We start from the raw sequence: 25188 nt of genomic DNA, 5'->3' as shown, positions 1-25188 counted from the left end.
ATTATCCAAATGCATGCAGGTAAACATTTATGAAAGTGACGTAACTTGAGGTGGAGTAACATAAATGGCAATCTAATACTATAGTTACAATGTTTAATGTGCCCGGGATGGGAATGTTATGAATAAAGAATAATGACGTCATATCGTGTTAATTGTAGGTTCTTTTAGTGTTCTACCTTTCTCTTAATTCCTCTTTTCGATATAGAATTATTATGTATTTATGTAGTTTAGACCTGAAACGTAACACATAAATTCACTATTTTTTAAGCAATTTTAAGTTTACCGTTGAAGATTTAACCATAACTAATTATTTTATCATTCTGAATATAACAGACTGAGAACAAAGGAGATAAGTTTAAACGTTGTTTGAAAAACTCTCTCTTATATCATCCAATAAATATTGGATGTTATAATAGAGAGTTTTCTAAAGTAATCTCGTTAACTACTAATTGAATAAACATAAGCAAAATAAGTTGGATTTCTGAAAACGAATTCTATCACGTGACGTATTAGTTTTTTTTATTAGAAAATCAGATGTTACAGATTATGGTGGGAAAGAGTATTGTAAAATCTTTCCTAAATTATATCTAAATAACAAATAAAAACACAAGTTTCAATCTATTGAGCTTATTTTTAAAGTATTTTCGACCGTGCAGACACTGAAGATAAGACGAAACTGTGATCTTGTTTTCTGAAAACGTAAGTTAATCAAAGAAATATACATATTTCATCCTTTCAATTTACAATAAAATTAAGTCGCAAATGTTTGTTTCACTTTAGTAGTGTGACATTTACACAATTATTTAGAGAAATCGTCAAATTAATTTTTATTGAATGAAATCCAGAGAGTACAACTTTCTATTTCTCTTGACAGACGAAACAATTAATGAACGGCGCAATGTTTTTTTAAACTCAAATATTTATTTCATATTTCATAACTTCCTTGTAAATGTTAACATTTATTTCAATTTTATTTACTTTTACAACAAATGAACAATTATTTAGTGAAAAACAATTTATTTTTATAAAGATAAATGGTAATGGCTAATTTTCTTTATTGTTTATTATTACATTTAAGAAAATCATAAATCTTATCTTCAACGAAAATTAAAATATTATGTGAAAATTCATACTGATTCCCAAAGTTACTTTTTCTTTTCCATAAGTGAATGGTCAGGTTTTTTAGTACACAAATATATGAGCTTTTGTTCCAGTTATTCGGCTCATTAATTATCGATGTGGATGGATTTGTTCACCCTCCATGGCGTCCTATAACGCTGGGAATACCATATTGTATCAAATTCTTTATGATTCAATATGGTCAGTAATAAAAAAAAATAAACAAAACCATTATTAAACCTACAGTCCAAAATCAAAATCGTTAAATGTAAATCGTTACAGTCGATTAAAATCGTTATATAAGTCGTTTCGTTATGATGACTTTAAAAAGTGTTGAAGCCATCCCTCCGGAAGCTGAGCAGACTTAGTTAAACATCTCACATTACGGATGTTCTAAGTACGAATTCATAGAGATTTGAGTGGGGAGATTTGCTTCTAAAGTTCATGAAAATAGTGAAGGTCACTCAGGCTTATCCAACCACGGAAATATTGCTCAGAAATGAAAGAACGTAAGCCTAGGAGTTGAGGATTAACGGGGAGTGGTGATTATTCAGTTGAGTCTACATCTTATTTTGTTGGTAGCCTAGATATCATGTTATCTTGGAATTTAAGTTAAAGAAAAAATTGGCCATTGAAGACATTGTTATTAAATAAAAACCTTTGGATAGAAATATATATTTATGAGTTTGCGAACTTCAACTATCATCATTAGATTTTAGAATGTCTCTACTTCCCTGCAAAACCAATCAAACCCAAATTAAAATTAAAACTAATTTTTGACGACTAGAAGATTAAATATTTCTTGAGTGCATGGCAATGCTATCACGCTACCAAGCGTTATATGAATTGGGTAGGCGCAGCTAAGCCAAGCCTTCTAACGAGGAGTTTTAATCACTCAGTTACTTTATATATATAATTTACTTATTTACCGAGTCATACCTTTAGCAAAATCAGGATAATAAACATCTCCCCTCTTCTTCTTAGACCCTGATACAGCGCATTCATCCTACAATATAACTAATTTTCTTATTATTTATTTATTTTTGCTTAATGTTATAATGTTATCAATGTTTGCATAAGCAATATCATTAAAGGAGACAGACATGTGGTGATGATAGAACACCACAAAATCAACTGATTTCTAAATACCTTTATAGGAGTTTAATAAAATTTTGTATCCGCATGAGCCAGTATTGAACAAATTCATGTAAATTAATAACTTAAAGTGTTATGTTAAAATTCAATCAGTTTATTCTAATAAGAAAAATTACACATAATTTCACTTTCATAAAGAAAGGTATCCAACGGAAACAACAATATTATATTTTCTTCTCTTGATTGCCTTCGCCGGACTAGCAGTAGTTTTAAAACAAGAAATCTGACCTTGATAGCCAAGAGAAAGCTTGTACATCCTTCATATCACTCGCAAGTTAATCTCTTTTTATAGAAATATTTATGTATTAAGAACGAAAAAAGATTTCCTTAGATAGCAGTCCTACAAGATCAATCTGGTGGTGATAATATAAATCATCATTTTTGGACTATTTTTATTTCAGAAAGTAAATATGAGATATTTTTTCTCCATAAAAAGAGAAAGTTAAATAGTTTCGATAGTAAAAGTTTTCATTATTATAAATAAATTACAAGAAAATTATTATTTTTATCAAAACTGGATACCGATATTTATTTTAATCTATTAACTATAACTTTCCTGAAGCTAACATTTCCAATCTGAATTTTTCAATTATCCCAAACCTATACACAGTTTACATAAAATATTTTCAATTTTTTTCTAATATACAAGGCTAGAATATTACCATTTAACATAATTGCCTTATACAAATACATTATATTGTTCACAGTAACAAATACTATCTTTATTGAGAAAGACAACAAAAATTTGTTAGTAACAACCAATATCAATAGAATAGAAATGATTATCTATTACTAAAAGTGTCATTATTGATAAAAAATGATAGCAAAATGTAAAAAAAAAACTTTTCGAAACTATCTTAACAAAATTATTTCTAAATTATTTCTTAATTTGATTCGTGCAAAACGTTTGACAATAAGATATAGTTAATATCATATTACTTACGAATTTATTTCTCTTTTAATTATTCTCTTGATTTTATTACGATTAAATTAAGTCAATGATAGATTTCATCAAATTATATTTTTGTTTGTTAGCCTTCCAAAATAAACTCTGAAATTATGAAAATAATTTTCGTGAATACCTTCAAGCTCCCAAAACTGAACGATTCAATTCTCAGGAAACTTAACTTATCGTACGAAGAATACACATAACAAGTAATATACAAGAATACACATAACATCACACATTACTTCTCAGGTATTCAAAATTACTTAACGTTCTGAATAAAACTGACAAAATCCATTTTAATTTTTGGTAAAAAGCAATACAAAAATACTTTAACGCGTGATTCACTTCATACATCGAAACAATACGTATATGCGGACTTACCTTGTACAATTTATCCTTCTGATACCACACGTCTTCCTCATCCTCAGGGGCGAAAGTTGGAGCGTTATCCAAAGACAAATCATCTCGCGATCGGGACAGGATGCGCCGTCGTGAAACCATGTCACTCTGAAGTGTTGGCCCGCAGCTGTAAAAAACAAAGTAAGATAGGTTAGACTTCAATGAAACTATGAAATCCTGAAAATACAAAATTACACCAATATTAAGAATTTGTATTAAAAAATATAATGTTTTGATAGAATATCATATAAACTAATTAAAATAAAGATCATTTCCCCATCCAAAAAAGACATTGAGTTACAACAATATGTCTATTTTTTCAAGAAATATTATTTGCATGCAAATAGTTCTACACGATATGCCGACAATAAATTTCTTTAATTTTTTAATAAAATAAAAATAAGTTTCAGGACACTACATCTATATGCTATCCATATATCAGGCGGATAACATGATAAAGATAGGAAGGCTACAAATATCAACTAAGAAAAAAAAATCACAGTGCATGTGATTTTGAGACAAAATAATTGTCAAAATAACTTTGATTATCTGTCACCGTTTATTCTCAACGTACGAATGTATACAGATGAGCCGTTAATCCTAAGATAACATAGCAAAATTCCCCCACCAATTGTTGCGAAACCTATAACGATCTTTTGATTTGAATCTTCAATCGTGCAAAACTTCATCCGAAACGTACATCCATTAAAAAAAGACTGGAAACGTTCACAATTGACTTCGATAACCGATCATTGTTATACTCCGATTCATAAAATTTAACTATAAATTGAATTTAAAGCTTTAAAATTAAAGATTTTAATGTTCTTTATTTGTTGATGATTTTTCTGTATATAATTGCATCCCGTTCAACAACCACAGTGAAGAGACTATTACAGAACACTATATCTTGCCTTGAAACTTGGTCCAAAGTTACCGGCTTCAAAATTTTATCTGAGAAAACAAAATATGTTGTCTTTTCTCCCCTACAGGACCCTTTTATTCCACAAGTCTTTTTCAGTGGAGAGCTAATTGCTATCTCCCCTGCTGTCAGATTTTTAGGTTAATTATTTGATAGCCGCCAAACGTGGTGCAAACACATCAAGGAATTAAAAAAAGGTGTTTCAAACTTTTAAATATGCTGTGAGTCCTTAGCAATACTAATTTGGGTGCCGATCGGTCGTGTATGTTACGTTTTTATTCCTTAGTTCTTTCCCGTTTGGAATATGATTGTGTCGCCTACCGTGCTTAAAATGCTAGATGCTGTACATCATGTTTTCCTTCGGTTCGCTGCAGGTGCCTTTAAATCAAGCCTTGTTGTAAGCATTCTTGTTGTCTGCAGTAAGCCGTCACTATGGGATAGACTTAGCATCTTATTTTACCCGCCTTAAGGGACAGCCAAATCACCCGGTTTTTGACGCAATTCTTGGAAGTACTTATTTTTGAAGATATGAGAACCGTCCACGTTATACTGTACCAGCAGATATTCGTACCCAAAGATTACTGCACCTTATGAATGTTGACGCATCTTCTATTTTTCCTATTTATCCGTGTTCATATCCTTCGTGGACAATCAATCTTATAAATTTTATGTTTGACCTCACGAAATACAATAAAGAATTAATACCACCTATTTTCTTTCGGCAAATTATTCACCATATTCTCTCCGAGACAAACCAGGACGCAGTGGTATACACAGACGAATCGAAACAGAACGATACCGTTGGATGCGTCTTTATTGTTAATGACCGAACCTACATCTTTGGGTCTACCTGATATTACGAGTGTCATTACTGCTAAACTATACGCTACAAATAAGGCTTTGAGTAACAATAACCCTAATTACCGTCATATCCTTATTTGTAGCGACTAATGCAGTGCTTTCCAAGCCTTAGAAAATTTTTATTCCAGGCATCCTATCGTCACCGAAATCTACAATGCAATCGCCGAGTTGAACCATCGCAACACACAAGTGAGTTTCCGCTGGATCCCTAGTCACGTGGGGATTCTGAGAAATGAACGTGGAGATTCAGCTGCTGAAGACGCATGTGGTCAACCATCCTTCACTACCTGTGTTACTTCTTCCGACATTATTAACTGCGTAAAACTCACTCTTCGCGTAAAGGGAAAACAAAACATGAAATATAAATACAAAAAATATATGATACCTAATTGAACATCAAAAATTAAAATAAAATAAAAACTTAAAGTAGAAATTTAAAAACAAAATCAAAACAAACTAAAATATTAAAAACTAAGATAAAAAAAATCATAAACCAAAACGATAAGGCACAAAAGATACAATTACTGTAAAAAAGGTGACTGGGCGGTTACAGAGATAGAAATTCCGGAACATTAAAGGTTTTGTGTTGCCATGGGACTCATCATACAGGAAAATTCGTCGTAGGACCGTGGTCCTCTGCCAATTGCGGGTAAGACATACGAGAACTAATAACGGGTATCTGATATCAGTAGTAACGCACCAGTATGCATTCGATGCAACTGCCGCTTGATTGTGCGCCATATTCTTGTGGAATGCATAGCTTATGCGGCCTTCCGTCGTAAATTTAAATTGCCCAGGAATTTTCATCAAATAAGGAAAATTTGGACCAGGTCTTTTCGTTTCTCCGGAGTGCTAGCTAATATTTTACATACTTTTTAATAGTGTTTGTAGATTTTTTTACAGTAGTTGTGTGTTTTGATTTAAGTATTTTTTGTCTTTGTTTTTAATATTTTAGTTTATTTTGATTTTGTTTTTAAATTTCTACTTTAATTTTTTATTTTGTTCTAATATTTGATAGTGTATTAGGTTTTGTATTTATATTTCATGTTTTGTTTTCCAAGCATTTTTATTTAATTTCTAATTGTGAATTTTTAAAATTTAGTTTTTTAAAACACATACGTCGTGTTCGGGCGATAATAACGCCGAAGCGTTTTTCGCCCTGAAAATTGCCAGATAAAAAAAGGAAAACATACCGATCTTTGCGTAGAGCTGCTTTCTACTGTCTGATTATCTATCTTGGTAATGATCCCACCCATGTGGTTAATTTAACATCTAATAAATTCATTCTCTTATCGTACATAATTTGTATTATTCTGTATACTGGTGAATTAAATCAAGAAGATTACGAAAACATAAATTAGATGTATAAAAATAGATAAAACTATTACTAAAACATATTTCTTTTTATTGTTTAATTTGATTCAATGATGGTGAAAATATTTCCTTTTTTTAATTTTACCTTTTCTTTAAAGGATCGATTAGACCGGTTGTACAATGAAATTTATGTTAGTATTGGTTATTAAAAAGTGTATAATGGATAAGATAGATGTTCTGGGATACAATGAAATCAATGGAAAACACATAATTGAATAAGAAATACATCAACGGCAGATGAGCTGAAAGACGCAAGTTTTGAAAATGGTAGTAGAGTAATTAATTTTATTAACAAGAGTGAATAAATAATTATCATTATTTGGCTTAGGTTTACTGTACGGTTCTCAATCTTAAATGAATATTTCAATTTATTATGACTAATCAATTTTTTTTCATTATAAGGAATGCTATATTGATACCCTTATAAGCGGTTCATATAACGGTACACATTTTGAAAAAAAAATTTAATGGGAAATGTATAGGCCTTTAAAAAGAGACATTTTTAATTACACGCAGTCAAATACAAATGAATATAATACTAATGCTATACAAATATAATCGTTCATCCCAGTAACAAAAATAATAAAAGTGTATCCATACTGTGTGGTTGGCAGGCAAAGCAAGAATTATTGAAAATATTGCTTCCTTTTTTTAGAGATAAAAATTAAAATTTTGAACAATAAGTCCTTTTTTCTATAGGCAGAGAATTAATAATTAGATCGTAGTATTATGTAGATTTCACGTTATCAGCTATGGGTAATTCAAAAGAACGATTATTGTACATAAGTAAATAGAATACAAAGTTGAAAACGTGAATTTAACTGTTGCTTTAATGAATAAAAAATGACATCGTAACGTTTCAGGTTTCACCAGCCTAGATCTATTGGTAACTGAAACAAACAGTATATTTTGTCTATTCATTCGCTGTACGTCGATGTTTCTCTAAGTGTGTTAATGGAGATAACTCCGATAAAACTTTCTCTAACTCAATCGATCATAACCTAGAAATAAAACCATTTATCTGCTACATAACGAATGAAAAGTATATTAATCTAGTTGTGCTATTATTCGTTAACTCCTGTTCATCAGTAAGAAATAAAAGTTTGAGCACTGAATATAGATTTATCCAGCAACAATAAATAAATCAGCAACAGAAATACGTTTCTATGTTGAAATCTTTAATATAAGTTTTATTGATTACCAACAGGTTGATTCTATAAACAACAGTTAAACCTTTATAACAATAGGAAGGGCAGTAGAGAATGCTAAGGATCGGTCAACGAACAGAATTTGTATTATCACAATATTCATGCCGAGAAAATATTAATTTTATGTATGCTACCAGGAATATTCAGTTTTACCCGTATGGTGTTTATGAACTTCCATCATTCATATAACTAAAAATATTGTTCCCCCAAAAAAAATGTATACTACTAAATGTATACAAAATAATTTTTATTGTGTGCAGGAAGGCTAATTTGAAAAAAAGATGAGGCAATGCCGTTCTATAAATGTTTATTTTGAAGTTAGAATAATCAAACGGTCAAACGTTCTTACAATCTGATAAAAAAAACATTTGAATGTTTTGAAAATCAAATTTTAGTTTATGCAAGACGCTGAAGCTAGAAATCTGTGGGGGCCTGAACCCTTCATTCTCCCATATGCCATTTTTTATTTTTTCTGAAGGTAGTATGCAGCATTTAAATTTTCAGAGAAGAGGTTTAAAGAGAATTTAATATATTTTTAGCCCTAATGAATTTACGTTTCAGTTCCGAATAATTAAAAACCTATCTTAATGGATTGAAAGTTTAATTAACGGTTTTGTCGCACACACCTTAAATATTAGCTTTATATTATTTATTTTATTACAATAACGGGGTAACAATGGATGCAATACTGGGGATGTAATGGGGCGTATTATGTAACTACCACATACCGTACGACACTCAGAAGTAAATTTTGAATTTGGATTTTTCAAATGGATTTAGTTGTAGGTTACGTAGAACAAATGAACTCTCAGTTTTTGTCAATACAGATTTTTAATAAATAAATTCTAGGGTGAATTTCTTCAGCAGGAGTCGAACAAGTACACATAAATGAAAACGCAAGAAATAAGATAAATAAAATGAAGTAATTCTTAATGATACCTCTTTAAATTTAGAGACTAATTATTTTAGAATATATTTTACCTTTCAGAATATATGGTAAGAAAATAGTTTATGTAACATCAAATTCAAAGTTCAATATTAAAATAATTTGAGCATGTTATTAAAAGAAAATCACTACACAAATGAGCTATGTGCACTGTTAAATTGTTACAACTATATTAAAAAAAGAAGTTATTCAAGCCGCAGATTTTCGCAGTTCAGAGGTTAACAATTCAATTCCACATCAACAAAGGAGGCCTAATAAACGGTATTGAGGTGAATGCTTTTCAGTGATGTCAGATATTTATTTTCAAAAAATGACCTTCATTTTGATTTTTTACTCGCAAAAATATACTTTCAATTTTCAATGATACGTAAGCTTATTTGTGAATGTCCCTAAGAGGATTTGTGCCACAAAAAGCAAGCAGTTTGTCAATAAAATTTATATTTAAATTTAATAAAGCTGACAATAATTGATTTTTTTAATTTCTTTATTAAATAAATACTCTACCGTAACATTTATTTATTATTCTGTAACTACTTAAGTTGTAGTTGTAATTATAGCAGAACATCTCTGTCTTTAATTATGCTGCTTATGAAGCGTAAGGAGAGTTTTATTTTGAAATTTAGCAAGGATATGCAATTTCTTGAGCAACGGTATTTCTATTTATAAATGGATGGATAATAGATAGACAATTACGATTTCATTAGAAGTTGTTTTGTAAACGTCAAGCCTCCACAGGTGTTCTTTAACGTAGTACATGGTGGTAATTAAAACTTTATGACTTTATTAGATACCACTTTGACCATATATGAAATGATAAAATGCAACATCTATGTAGTCGAATAACTAAGAAATTAACTATTCCTGTTATGTCCTCGAACTCCAGATTCCTTTAAAACAAATCAGTGACAGTGAAATCAAAAGAGATATTGCAAAAATAATTAATTTAAAAATAGATAAAGAAAATATTAAATTTATCATTTATATATGGTAAAAATACGTCAATCGGATGGAATGTCTTGTGATTTCAAGTTATTAATGTTGCCGTAAAGATCCCTTTTTACGTATTGTTCATCATCTTGAGCCTACACTACGTCGACAATGATTGAAGTACGTATAAAAATTTACTCTATTTCCTCGATTTAAATTCATAATGTGCGACAGGAATATGAAACGGAATTAACTGCTTTTGAAAACTTACTCATACAATATTAGAAAACTTCATTATATCTATAAAATTTTTACTACAGGTTTTGCTTGTTAATCTGTATTATAAATTTCTAATTTCACATCAACTGAAAGAATAAATAAATAATTTTTTTTTTCTGTATAAAGGCAAGAGCTCATTAAAAAGCGCTCCAGATAGAATCTTTATTTTTTTCTTGCATAAAACGTAATAGTTTATTTTTGTTAAACATTAGAACACCATATTATGTAGATATTTTTTGACCTGTAATAATCTGCAAGTAAATTGTTTTTACATTTCTCCTCCTTAAAGCAAAAATATTCCAAAAAAGTTCATGTTAATGGGGTTAAATGAAGGTCGCATGTCCGTTATTTTTTTTTCTAATTAATCTCATTTCTACAAATACCTAAAACAAAACATTATCATAAATTCATACAGTGGGGTGATGAAAGCCCTGTGAGTTTCCCGTTAGCGTTTGTTAACATGCTTACATCAATAAAAACAAAATCATAAACGTGTAAAATATTTAATGAAAAATATGTTTCATAATTATATATTGTAAAATTTTGGGAAGTAAAATAAACGCACATAATAATATAAATTTTGTAACGTAATTATAAAAGTTACGTCTCTAAACCGCAAGTTTGAAACTGGCATTTTGAATTTTATAGATAATTACAAAATTTAGTTAACAACTTCAGAAAAATAAGATTTTAAAAAGCATATTAATAATAATATACGACAAATATTATCTTCTATGTGTTGTCACATTAATTATATGAGGCGATCATATAACATTTATTTGAGGCTGTAATATATTTAGCTGTAAACATATTTACTGTTGGACTGTGTACAAAATATTGACGTAATATAATAAGTTTATAAACGCACAAAGACAGCCACGAATTAATAAGTACAGGATATTATTAAGAAACCTTGTTAGTATATAACATATGTCAGACAAAGCAGAACACTAAGCGTATAGAAGGCACAGCTAGTAGGTAGAGAACGTGGACAGTAAAAGTGGTCAACCTTCAACATGGCTCAGCTTGTTACAATCACCAGCATTCACTGGTGCTCGCTTTGCACGATCTAATAATGTCAAAACAAATTATTCTTTAAAAATATTCATTCAGTTATTTATAAGTACATATCGCAAAGTATTTGAGTAAAATACCCGACAAAAAACCCCAAAAAATCTTATGAAACTTTATTCCTACTTCCAAACAAAGGATTACTATCTGTTGTCAGCAATACTATCAAATTCTAAAAAAAACTGTTTTATCAATACCAGTAAAAACTACACTGCATAATCTGTGAAATTAAATCTTAATTTGCTTAAATTAAAATAGATTCACTCCATAAGCAGTACATTTATGAGCAATTTATTTCCCACATGCTGGCAGTATTATGTATTAGTGAAAATCTCGCTGGTATAGAATTACACTTTAAAATTTCACAGGACGGAACATAATAAACTTGGAATGAACATTTAATATTAAGTAACTTACTTTAAATTTACGTAATTTAATTTAAATACTCTCGCCTTTTACTTTATCTCCGTATTACCATTTCTCAGGTCATAATTATTTAAAGAGGATGAGGTCGATGTTATCGTAAGTAAAAAAAATTCAGAACTGTTGCCGAGAATCAAACAACCAACGCTACAGAAAGAGAATTTATACAATTGTCTCCGCAATTATTCTGTATTTCTTGCAAAGATTAAGTCCGGGTTTAAAACCATGTAACTCATCGTTGCAGATTTTTAAAAGACCTGATATATGATTTTTATAAATTTTTACTTTCTGAATACATTGATTAATAAACAACACGCTCTATAAAAATTATTAGAGCACGTCCAACCAGTAAAAAAAGGAAAATATACTTGAATTTTCTTTCATTTCCAAATAAATTTTTTTTAAATCATGCAACTCTTGCCATTTTTAACATCAAAATTTCCCTTTAGAGAAGTATTCTTGCTAATATTCAGAGCATCTCTACAACGTTTTAATCATGTTATAATGTGTTTAGGAGTTTCAGCATTAATATTAAATATATACATATATATATTGTGAACAAGGATGTTTATTAGATTTTTGTTTGGCTTGATACTACTTCATCGTCGAAATGACAGAAGTTTTCTTTTAATTCCCAACATTCAAAAAATGGAAGTATCTCAAACATTAAAACTGAGCAATGACTGTTAGAAAAATTCGTTAAGTAATGATTACTAGGAAATACGAGAATAATAATAAATTTCTTGGAAAATTTTTCGAACGTAGACAGTTAAAATATATTATAATTACTGAAGTAGTGAACTTTTTAAAAAGTTTTCTAGTATTGAATTCTATCAGCAAAATGAAATAAGGCAAATAAGCAAAAAAAATTCAGGCGAGAATAAAATATGATCTTTTTTTTTAATTTTCTTTTTCTTTTTACCTCAATTCAAGCGAATTATTAAACTATAAACTGATCTGTTCGACAGGTTATTAAAGCTGACCTTAAAATCTTTCAGAAGTATTATTAATAGACAAGGTAAACAAGACACAACAGAGCAGTTTTCAGTACTTCAGTGTTTATAGTGGTGTTTAACTTTGGGCTTTATTTAAAATAAATTTTTAAAAAAGCTTATAGTACAATGAAAAGTACAATATTTACCTCGTACTTAATAAGCGTTACGTAACTAGATTCTTCAATAAAATAAATATTTATTTAAATAACGTAAAAATATGATTAAATTAACTTAAATTTTCATAATGTAAAAGCAGTACTGTAATATATTACTAATTTATGTAATTAATATAATCTTAATTCAACAAATCACAATAAAGTCGAATGTAGTAATATTTAACTGCTATAAGACCACTTAATTTTCTATATAAATTGACGCACAGTGGCTAAACATACTGATTAGCGCGGTTAGATCAGAATACAGTGGCCATGGCTGCAGATCCTACAAGAAATAAATAGCATGATACTTATAAATATATATAAAATCCAAACGAGTTCACTTTGATTCTAAAACAGTATAACAAAATTACGGTTCCAAGGTTTATTATTGTCTGTGTTATTAAAGTGGTATAATTTCAGTTAGGCGCTTTATCTCCTAAATAAAATAAATACAAAAAACCCAACAATCGAAGCTTGATCGAATTGTATTCACCTATTCATTTTCCGTACTTAGTGGGGATAACATTGACAATGAATTGTTTATTTCAGAAAATGGAATATTGATTTGCTGTTTTATACCTGTCCTATTTCTTTCTAAAACTACGATGCAGCTAAAGCACCTGAGATATGAGCAGCACTACTGGAGTTGGAGTTGCTTTGATGAGTTGCTTTCACTGGGGTAATTATGTTTATAATAGAACCAGTTCAATGGTAAAATAATTAAATTTGTTATAAATGTTATCTGCATTTCACAGGTGGAAAGCTGATAAGCGACAGCATATATTAGGGATTAATTTTTCTCAGGGATGAGGGCAATGGGTAAACAGTTTAATCCTTACTTATTTATTCGTAACTGAATGACGCAAAAAAAATCGCATTTTTTAAACCACGACTTTGATTAGAGCTGTTGCACTCCCAAACTGGTTCGGAGTTGAACTGTTATGAATTTTCTGATTTAAAATATCCTGACAAAACTCCCTTCATAATATTCCTTTGAAGGGTGTAAATACAAAGAACCGTTTCCTTTTTCAATTTTATTCACTACACTCGTTAATTCACTTTAAGAAGGCGTAGATTTCAGTTTGGAAAAACGTACCGTAAATTCTGAGGACTGACCTCAAGTAAATTTTCGAGTTGATGCCATATATTGTACCTTCAGCCAGTCATTTAATGAGGAATCAAATGTGAAAAAACACGAGACTATTCCTGGTAAGCTCAGAAATCAAAACCTTTTTCTCTTATAGTGTTGTTTTTTTTTCAGTTAAATAAATAGGATCAAAAATTACTTCTTTACCGGACTAGAAAGAATTCTAATGCGAGCGTTCATCAAAGCTCCAGAGATATATAAATATGAGCATGGATATATTGAGAGCTTACAAATTGGTTAGTTCTAAAAATAACAAAAATTACTCGGGGAAACATTCTTAAACACATGATAAAAATAGTATGGCAAATCGATTGTTTTAATTTATAAATTTATTAGCTGAAAAAGGTAATTTTATTTCACTCATAAAGATATTTTTTTTGTTGAGAATATTGAGAGAACAATCCTGGGGAGAAGACATGAATCATCGATCTCTAAAAAAATATGCACTACTTTCTTAATCATAACTACTCGTATTTTGGTAAGCAACGTACACTACTTTCAACTGCACTAGCGCTCTAGTAAATAATACTTTACTATTGTAAAGTAATAAATAACAATAAAATAAAATCCAAAACTGCACATCATATTTAATAAATTTTACGTTTTAACGATTATTTTATCCTTCAATGATAAATGTATTACGGTTGCGTCGAGAAAGCTTAATTTTCAAAATGTTGCAGATTCATAAAATAACACTGTTAATAATACAAATAAAATTTCCACATCTTAACCCAGCCCACCTCAATTACAATATTTTCTATAAAAGTAACATACTCCTATAAAAATGTAAATCGTAAGAGAAACGGATATATTATTTAAATTTATTTTTAAATACCACCTGCTTTAATGTGTGTACAAGAACATTTCTCGATATTCTTCAGTTACACAATTTCTATGTTCAGTGATTCTGCACGTTCCTTAAAAGTAGATAACATTTTCTTTTTCAGTATTAATTTTGTAACTCATCTTAATGAGATTTTTATTTAAAACCTTTTGCTATTGATCAAATTTAAAATTTAATGCTAAAAAAGTGATACGTGCTCTAAATGATAGTAGGTAATTTCTAGCAGTTGGATCATTAAATTTTATGTAATTAATTCAAATTACGTTGAAATGTAGATAAAGTATACCTTGAAGTTTAAGAAATTAAAAAAGAAACTGGAAGCGATGAGATGAGATATATCTTTTCGAGTATATTTTTATGTAATTGTGATTTATTTATTAATTTAAGGCGACCTATATTTCAGATTATTTTGTATGACCAGCGAAAATTATATTTTAACTAAACTTTTCTCAGGTTAAAAACTAACCTTTCACCAAATGATAAAATGTTAACATCGTTTTATATAGTATTTGTTAATAATACAAAATAATCGCAAATATCATTTTAAATACTACCCGCTATTCTTCTACGAAACTAGGTTAAAACTCAAGCTCCTCACATAACATATTGTTACAAGTGGGAGGTTGTTATTAGCTGGTTGTTATTATTACTATTATCTTATTTTAAGCGTAAAGTATACTTTCACTTTTTAAATTACATGTTGTAACATGAAGCTATTTTATTGTGACTGTTCAAAGATTATTCTCTTAAAAGTAATAGTTATTATAAATTTTATATACTGTGGTTTTTATAAAGGCAATAAATTTTCTGCCTACCAAATAAGAAACGAAGAAATGATAGTAAATTAAACGAACTTTACTGCTACTGTATTTAAATATAATTAAATACTAAGTGATGAAAATTAATCTTCCCGCATTTTGACATTTACATTTTATATTATTTCTAAAACCTACACTGAAAATGTTCATCGACGTGTTCATCAAGAACTTGAAGAACGTTTGTTTTCAAATTAACATACATCCAAATATAATTTGAGAATCAGTAGATCACGGTGTGATATCGATACAGTACGTCAAGTGAGAAACAACTTTAGATAGGTCTGCTACCTCAAAAAAACTAATTATACAAGCTAATGTCGATGTGGTATCGAGATAGTATGTCAAGTGAGAAACAACTTTAGATAGGTCTGCTACCTCAAAAAACTAATTATACAAGCTAATGTCGATGTGGTATCGAGATAGTATGTCAAGTGAGAAACAACTTTAGATAGGTCTGCTACCTCAAAAAACTAATTATACAAGCTAATGTAATGTTTTAACGTGATGAATTTATTCGTTTTTCGTACAGTTCTTGAAATTTAATCTAATTTTCATCATTCTACTACTTCACCATATTTTTAACTTCTTGTTCTTGACTACCTTTATAACTGTTTTTATTTACTACCACACAGGAATTGTTGAGAGAATATTAAGCCAGATAATGTATTAATTAGACTTTAATAAAGTCTAATTAATAGCTCGCTTTATTAAAGGGAAAAAATGTTTACTTAATACAGTTAATTTCAGTGAAATTAACATTACCTTTCTCATATAGATCACACATCGTGTAATGTCTTTTTCAATTAAGTAAACAGCTCTAATTCTGAAGAAAGCAATTAAGGATTACATCTCTGATTATTATCCTTCGTTGAGAAACTACTCATTATATTCATTAAACCTATGTTCAGAGCTGACATACCCAGTGCCTTGTTTTCTTGGGTCGAGTCATTTAAACGACTTCGGCCGATCTCTGTGGCGGAGTGGTATCGTCTCTGCCTTTCAACGGAGTCTGGAGGATTCGTTCGAATCCTTATCAAGCAAGGCATTTTCCATACTCTACCAAAAAAACAACCAGGAGAAAAAATTGAAGCTCGATGCGGTCTATTTAGTGAGAAGAAGATAGTTGCAATTATGTAGCAACAATAAAAAAAAGTCAACGTACGCTAACTTATCGCCTCCTAGGAGTGCGAGAATATTTAATAGGGCAATGTTGAGCGATGATAAAAGGGCGGTGGCTGTATTTTAAGTAGAACTGTTTAAAATTCAAATATTTTAAACAACGTATGCAGATAATTTTAATAAATGCTCGTTTATAAAACGACTAAGGTATTAACAAGAAACTTATAATTGACCTTCAAAAAGCTTTATAATACAATAATATTTTACTCAAAACATTTAAACAACCATCTTTTGATCGGACATATGCTATGACAACTCTACTCGTAATTGGTAGGCATACACGATTTTCCTACTACCCACGTACAGCTGTGTGCCGTATGACTAGTAATATTCATTCACTGCCATTCGTACACACAGCACGCATACTTGGGAAACAAGCAAATTTTTATTTGCATTTTTTCTTTTCATTTATATTTTCATTCCAGTTGGTTTGCAAAATAGCACATAATTTCTACAAACACCGAAAAAGGCTTTTTGCTTAATTTCATACACATAAAGAGAAATAACACACCTCAATTAATAATAAAAAAGTAACATAAAAAAACATATCACATGATAAAATAAAAATGAGCATTAATAAGATACATTTAGCTATCAGTCAGTGATTTACAAAAGAAAAATACACATCGCACAACTGAAGTAAAAACATCGAAAATAGTATTTCTATTAGAAATAATAAATTCACATACTTTCAGTAAATATTATCAATTATTAATCTGTGCATAAATCATAAAGAATAAAAGAAAGCAGTAAAATAAACTAATTAATTACTGAATAGACTTTAAAAAATAAGTTATTTCCTTTTTTAAAACCGTTTACAGAGGGAATTTTTTTTTAAAGAAGAAAGAATTCACATTGATGGCTTTAAAAAAAACAATTAAATTACAAATTTCAAGTCCGTAAAATGCGGTCCAGTTTCATAGGGCACAATCTTTTGTGAAGATTATATCTTCCGCTTTTTCCTTATTTAATTTTAGTTATCACACACTCTATCGAATTAAGCATTCCTTAGCAGAATAAATAACCATTCATTCATGTAAACACAACGAATAAATAATTTAAAATTTTCTAAATTTAGCTTATAAGCTTCGTGATTTTTGATGGCAGTTGAAAGCGTAATTGAAATCGTTTGCTTCTGTAATTTAAAAATAATAACGCACCAACACTCCCTTCATTCGTTGGTTCAGTATAAAAATCAAAGAATTTTTGTTTAGATGGACATTTTCGAGCACAATCAATTTAGCCGGGGGTGACTGCATCTGGTATGCTGAAAAAACTCGGCCAGGCCAACTTCCTGCCTAAGATACAGCATTTTCACCGAGCCAACCGTCCTCAGGAGGCCAACAAAGTCTAGGACATCCATTGTGCAGTTGATTAATTAGACATCATTGACTAAGTTCACAGAAATGAGTTTAAAAACCATACAGCTAATGTATAAAACTAAAATTACATTATTAAAATTAAACCAAACAATTTATTTTTTCCGATTTTGAATTAAATGTAAATTATTAATATGGAAACAAAAAAAAATTCAGGATGCATAATGACCCCTCAGTGAGGATCGTAAATTACAGTTATAAGACTTGTATTAATAAAGTTTTAATAAAAACGTTGATGATTTGTAAGGGTTTTTGTTTAAAAAATAAAAAACGACATATTATTCTCTAAAGATAATAATACTGAACATCATTAACCGATTTACACCCCCATCTTTAAACATTCTTTATTACTGGATAACGGGCTAAAAGTTTTTTATACGGTTTTTTCACACGGTGGAATATCTGTTGTGTTATTGTTTATGTATTCGTGCTGTTTGGGACGAAGAAGTGTATTGCTTTTAGTTCGGGTGGGTTGCTCAATTGAACTATTTTAGTTATTGGGCAGCTTTAGTATTTAGTAATTATTGTAATACTTAATTGTTTGGTTAAATCTTGGTTAAAAACTTAGATTATAGACGCGTCATTACTAGTGGTGACGTCACTACTGACATTCGATATGAACAAAGCCTAGGCCAGTAGTTCCAGGGATTTTTAGCTGTTATGGCAGGAAACAGTTGACTTATAGGTCAGTTGTCCTACAGGAGAGGAACATTAGTGAACACTTGTGTTACCTAATTAATAGTTACCATTATGATAGACGGATAAAAATCAATACAAAAGATGGAGAGGTGTCGTTTGACATGTATGGAGGAGTTCTACATGGGTCTGTTCTGGGGCCACTCCTGTGGAATCTTGCCTTTGACGGAGTGTTGCATTACGTGGGCTTCCACGGTGACGTTGAATTGATGGCCTATGCCAACGACCTGGCTCTCCTCATCGCCGGCAACACTGAGCCAGAAGTTGAAGGGGCTGCAAATTTAGCAGTCAGACAATTAGAAGTGTGGTTAAAGGCAAGAGGCTTAAACCTAGCTCCATCCAAAATATCTGCGATAGCACTCGCCGGGAGAAAGCTACTCAGAGACATTTTGGTTAGAATTGCAATCACCAATACATCCACGTCGAGATCTGTAAAATATCAAGGTGTGTGGTTGGAGTCGAGCCGCCTGTACAACGAGCACATCAAGAAGGTTACTGAAACTGCTGAGAAAACTAATGCTAAACTAAGTCGGCTCATGAGTAACCACTGTGGACCGCGTGTATCTGGAAGGAGGTCAATTCTGGCGGTGACCTTTTCTATTATATTTTACGCAGCCCCAGCCTGAGTTGAAGCTTTCCAGAAGAATGTGTATAAGATATCGGAGATACAAGGCTTGTGGCAGCCTCCTACAGGACTGAATCTAGGAGTGCTATTGAAATGATTGCAGGTATTTCACCAGTGAAACTGAGGGCTTAGATGTTAACTCTCGTGTACAATGGAATGCCTAAGACTGAAACTAAACGTGTCTTACTGGATGAATAGCAGGACGAGTGAAATGCCTCCGCAATGGGAGTATGGACGAGGCGAATACTACCGCGAGTACATGACTGTGTGCAGCGAGGCTTTGAGGAGGTGGGCTTTTACATTTTCCAGCTTTTGAGTGGACATGGGGATTTTGAAGCCTACCTCCATCGCTTTGGTAAGAGGGATTCCTCTGACTCTAGGTACTATAATATGTTAGACACACCTGAACATATTATTTTTCGGTGTAATAGGTGAGACGTTGTCCAGCACGGTTTGGGGCTGAATTGGCGCATCCCTGAATTGACCTGTGAATACCTGCTAACCAGAAGGCGACAGTGGGAGTCGGTTCTGAAGTTAACTATGCAAATTCTTAAGACTAAAGATCGAGATCGAGATTGAGGGTAACCTTGCTCGGAGAAGGCGGCTCGCTGAGGTGAGCCAACTTTGATGAGCGATCGAGGACCCCTCTTGCTTGGAAACAAAAGACCGTAGTTCTGCCTGGAGCCCACCCTCACGGGAGGGCACCGGGTAGAGGCGAAGCAATATAAAAAGAGTCCCGGTCAGCGGAAGGATCCTCTGTGGGGCAGGGCATAGCCGTATCTCATGGAGTCCCCCTGGGGGTTAGAGGTCTTGGCACCCACTGTGTCTGCGCAATACTTTGGCAGGTAGGACCAGCCCAGTGATAAGGAAAATTAAAAAAAAGTCGTCCATTCGTGACATGTGAGGTTAACTGAAACCCAGCCACCAAAGAACATCGATATCCACGATCCAGTATTCGAATCTGTATAAAAGTAACTGCCTTTACTAGGCTTTGAACCTTAGAACTCTCGACTTCAAAATCAGCTGATTTGCGAAGACGAGTTCACCAGTAGACCAACCCGGTCGGTTGGGTCAATTATCCAAATTATTTTTACTACACCATTAGAATTGTTTCTTCTTTCATCACTAGCAATAAAATCATCCCTCCTTGTAGTTATTAGTCTTTTGTCATTTTTATGATACAAAGAAATCATTGTCTTTTTCTTTATATGCTCTTTTACAATATAGCTGGAAAGAGTAGATTTTTGCAAAAATTAGCCTACTTAATATTCAGAATACTAATTCTGATAGAATAAAGCTTTAGAAGGATGACTGAATGATTTCCAAGAATTCACACAAAGCATTTTCTTTTCCATTTTTATCAAGACTGATGGACTGAAAGAAAAATCTTACTCATCGAAATCAACTGAAATGAAATGTGCAAAGTAGAAGAAGAATGTACAAACAGAACCTCACAGTTTCTCAGCATATTAAAACAATAGAATGCATAACCGACCAGTTCGTTTAAGAGTAACATAACTGTGGAATTTTTCTTAAAATTTTTTATCAGAAACTTCCGAATATTTTTCATTTGTAATTTTTTGATTTCCAAACAACCCCCACTTAGACCAGAATAATTTTCATTAAAAATTTTAGAAGGAAATTGACTGGTTGAATGTACGAGTTCGTATCTGTACATGAAAAGACAAAAGTTATTTCAGAAATTTGTCTATTCATATTTCCATAAAATTGCTTAATTATCTACAATTACTAATTTTTAAAGTGCAGAGAAATAGGATCTTTTTTAAATAATGGAAATTTTGAAACAATTTGACTAGCATTAATAAACTAGCATAACATTTTCATAGTTCTTCTGCTTATTAACGGACATAATTAAAGGATGAAAAATAATATTAATAAAGAATTACAAAACTAATATCTCCACAGGGTTTTCAAACCATTGCCTTGAATGAAAGAATTTATTGAGCACTACATGTTCATTCAAGCATACACAAAGTTATTCACGTAACGCTAGTTTTGATTTTCACGCTAATTTTTATTTTCACACAAATTTACAATGATAGAAAAGAAAGAAGAAAAGTGGTAAATTACAACTGTATGTAACAATGAAATAAATTGAAAGTAAAATATTTTCTAATAGAATTGAAAAAATCCGGTCAATCTCGAAAAACTGGCAAATGAAATTTTCAATGGTTTAATTTTATTTATATGCAAGTGTATTATACGAGGATCGTGTATTGTACGTGAACAAAACAATTAACTTAGCAAAACTTTTGAAGGGCATTTTAGAGACCAAAACTGCAACTTGACAACGGGCATAAACCACTAACAAGAATATAATTTTAATTCTCACGAAAGATATGCATCATTTAGCATGCTAGGAATAGAAAGATATGAACGAATTTTTAATGACCACTAAAATCATTCTTTCTATGAATGTGTAGTTATATTATCACTTTAATTTGGCCTTTTTTACACTAAAAGGAACATTATGTCACAAAAGTTAAATATTATATAAACCGATCGAATTCAAATTCACTGTAATGTAATTAGATTTTGGTTTTGACCAAAAGCTAAATATGTAAGTATGTTTTCCTAAATCAGAAAAATTTACCAGCAAACGCTTAAGCTGGAATTCCAATTCAAAACGGCACCGACAAAGTTTCTGAGAGTGACTGCAGTAAATTGGAAACCGATTTGATTTGAGTTAACAAGTCCGATAATTTTAAATTTTGTGATTATATATATATTATCACAAAATTTATATATATATATATATATATATATATATATATATATATATACATATTTTTGTTTTTATTTTATTTATTCATTTTCGGGAAAAGTGTTTATTTCAATAATCAAAATTTTCCATCTGCATAAGCCATATTACTGCATAAAAAAAAATTATTTTAAAATTTATAAAATAAATCGATAATATTCAAGAATAATTTAATTTACAATAAAATACAATATAATGTTTCAGCATGGAGATAATTAAATTTAATTAGAAACTATATTAAAGGATTTTTTCTTTTATTCATTCTTATTTATAATAATTATTTCACTGTTTTATTAAATTAGTAAAATGTTGTAAATATAATCACCTATGTTATGCTTATATTATTTCCTGTGTCAACGTATTTTTACTTAAGATTCGTTTCAATGAATACCATACTGTCGTAATTGTGTAAAATCCGGTGGCTAGGTTTGCTACCGGTGAGAAATTCCTTGAACTGATTTCCAAATGGATAAAAAAGAGAGAACGTATTTCTTTTTCTTCACAGTGTGAACTCTAATTACTCTGGACTGTAAAATTATAAATTTTATTAAACTATTTATCTAACTTCCACATACCAAAACTAATATTTTATTACGAAAAATTTATATGAAAAGAAAAGAAAACCATAAAAATAATAAAAAATGAAGTACGTATTTAGTGCTTTACATCTCATTATTTTATTAATAATAATAATAAAAACGGCTATTTTATTAATAAAATTGTCGTAATATTGATCCATAACTCACTTTGCAGGGAAATTTTCTTAAAACAAAGCCTTTAATATCGTTATATATTTATTGATGTAAACATTTAACGATTTAATGGAAAATAATTTTTTTTTTATTGGAAATTTAAAATCTCTTGTGGAAGAGGTATTTTGTGATTCATTCAAACAATTAAATTTAGGAATAAAATTGATGGACTGAAATATTTTCAATTTCCAAAAAAACATTTTCGAAAATTGGCTTAGTTCTCTTTCAAGCATATAAAAACTGGTATCAGATAATTTGCAAATCGCACTAACTCAGCTGTAAAAAAATTAGAGATAAAAGTACTCTTGCCTATAAAAGAAAAGATTTATCTTGAATTTTTCTTCTCCTCTGTTGTTGGGATAAAAAATAAAAGATAATCTTATCTTAAAAAAGATAGAAGTACTCTTGCCTTTCCATATTTTAGGATTGGTTTAAATATTACTATTTCTTTTTTAATGAGAAATGATATTATGATGATATTTAAATCTAACCCAATAAAAATCAAGAGTTTTATGCAACGTAAACATACGTACTGCTAACTTCTATTAGCATTCTCGGCCTTTCATCCGGAGCTCTCGGGTTCAAATCCCGGTCAGGCATGGCATTTTCACACACACTACAAATCATTCATCTCATACTCTAAAGCATGGCTAACGGTGGACACGGAGGTTAAACAAAAAAAAAACTTCTCTTAGCAGGAGAACCGTGAGGTTAGGTTGATGACTGCGGTTGCGTTTTTTTGCTCCAAGTATTCGTGGTTATTACGGCGGTTTTGGTTAATAGTTGTTACTTTTTCGTTTTCAGTTGTTTAGTAATATTTTAGTTGTTGAGTTTCGTAGAAATTTATTTTTAATAGACTAGCCTATGGTAACTAGAGCTTGTTTACTTAGTTACCCAGCTGTTTGATTTGTTTACTCGTTTACATCGAGTGGTCAAGGCGGAGGGGAGGTCCTACGCTGATCTCCTCCGTTCCGTGAAGGGTTCTATGACGCCGGGTGAAACCGGGGTCCTCTCCGTACGGAAGGGCCATGGGGAGAATCTTCACCTCCCCGGGTGCGATCCGATGGTGGTGCAGCCCAACAGTTGAGCAGAGATATCACTGAAAAAGTGGAGGGTACTTCTACGGCTCTGGCTGAAAGGGGTGGGGAAGGAGGGTCCATGTCCTTGTTAAGAACTTGCTGCTCTCACGACGCAGGATGTGGATTTCTTAGGAAAATTCGTAAAATAACTGGTGGTGAGTCAGTCATTATAGATATTTTATCAGTGCGGCCGGCTTACGGCTCGACGCAAGTAGTATAATTAGCAGTGCCGCCCCTCCTTGCAGACAAACTGCTGTCTGATGGGCGTGTTTGCATTGGGCGGGTGGGCTGTCGGGTGACTCAGCGTGCCTCCGACAATCTCTGCTTGATGCTGAAGTCCAGGCCACAGGACGAAGTTCAGTAATGGCGCAGATTGAAGTGGCCATTGTTTTACGTGTGGTAAGGCCGGTCATATACGTAAAGATTGTAGGCAGAAGACTCTATGTACATCCTGCAAGTTGTACGGTCATGCGCCTGGAGGTCGAGGATGTAAGACGGGTCCATCTTCTTCACAGTAACGTCGTGGTGTCTTTGAGAGATAGCTCCCACCCTTCCCGGGTGGGAGGCTTCGGACTTCCAACTTCAATGATCGGGTGGGGACTCCTTTGGGGGAAATGTAAGACCGTAGTCCCGGTGGGGGATCCCTTTGAGAGTTCCCCATTACAGGCGAGGCGTTAAGACCGGAGTCCCGGTGAGGCATTACATGCAAAAAGACCGAGTCCCGGCTGCCTGGGCGGGGCCTTGCATCCTTCTGAGGTAGTTTGAGGCGAGGGCGAAGGCACCCCCCGGGGCTGAGTTTATGCTAAATTGTGTGTCCAGCTCTGGTGGGCGGGGAAACTACAGATGTACAAAAATTAAAAAAACCTTCTATTAGGAGAAAAACCATACAGCCCAATATAACTACCAAGAATCTCAAAGTACTACTTTAAAGAAATGTTTAATACGTAGTATATTTTTTTAAATTTAAATTTCTATAAATCTGACAAACGAACTGATAAAGCACAGCAAATTATTATTTACATGATCATCAGATATTAATAAATTAGACAATTTACTTTTTCTTAAGAGAAACTGAATAATCAGTATTAATCACAACGTAAATAT

At 31.4% G+C, this 25188-nt stretch overlaps 1 protein-coding gene across 2 annotated transcripts in view; it reads right to left on the bottom strand.

Annotated features, from left to right (window-relative positions):
* exp (expansion) overlaps positions 1 to 25188 on the bottom strand; it is a 300441-nt gene that overhangs the window by 129836 nt on the left and 145417 nt on the right. For both annotated transcript variants that reach the window (XM_075378561.1, XM_075378570.1), the window contains one exon: positions 3605 to 3749. In XM_075378561.1, the coding sequence (XP_075234676.1) occupies positions 3605 to 3749 (145 nt within the window). The remainder of the gene's footprint in view (positions 1 to 3604; positions 3750 to 25188) is intronic.

This window comes from Lycorma delicatula, chromosome 1, assembly GCF_047948215.1.
Source record: "Lycorma delicatula isolate Av1 chromosome 1, ASM4794821v1, whole genome shotgun sequence".
Lineage (NCBI taxonomy): Eukaryota > Metazoa > Arthropoda > Insecta > Hemiptera > Fulgoridae > Lycorma > Lycorma delicatula.
Note: the sequence above shows the minus strand (reverse complement) of the source record. Positions and strands in the feature narration are given on the sequence as shown.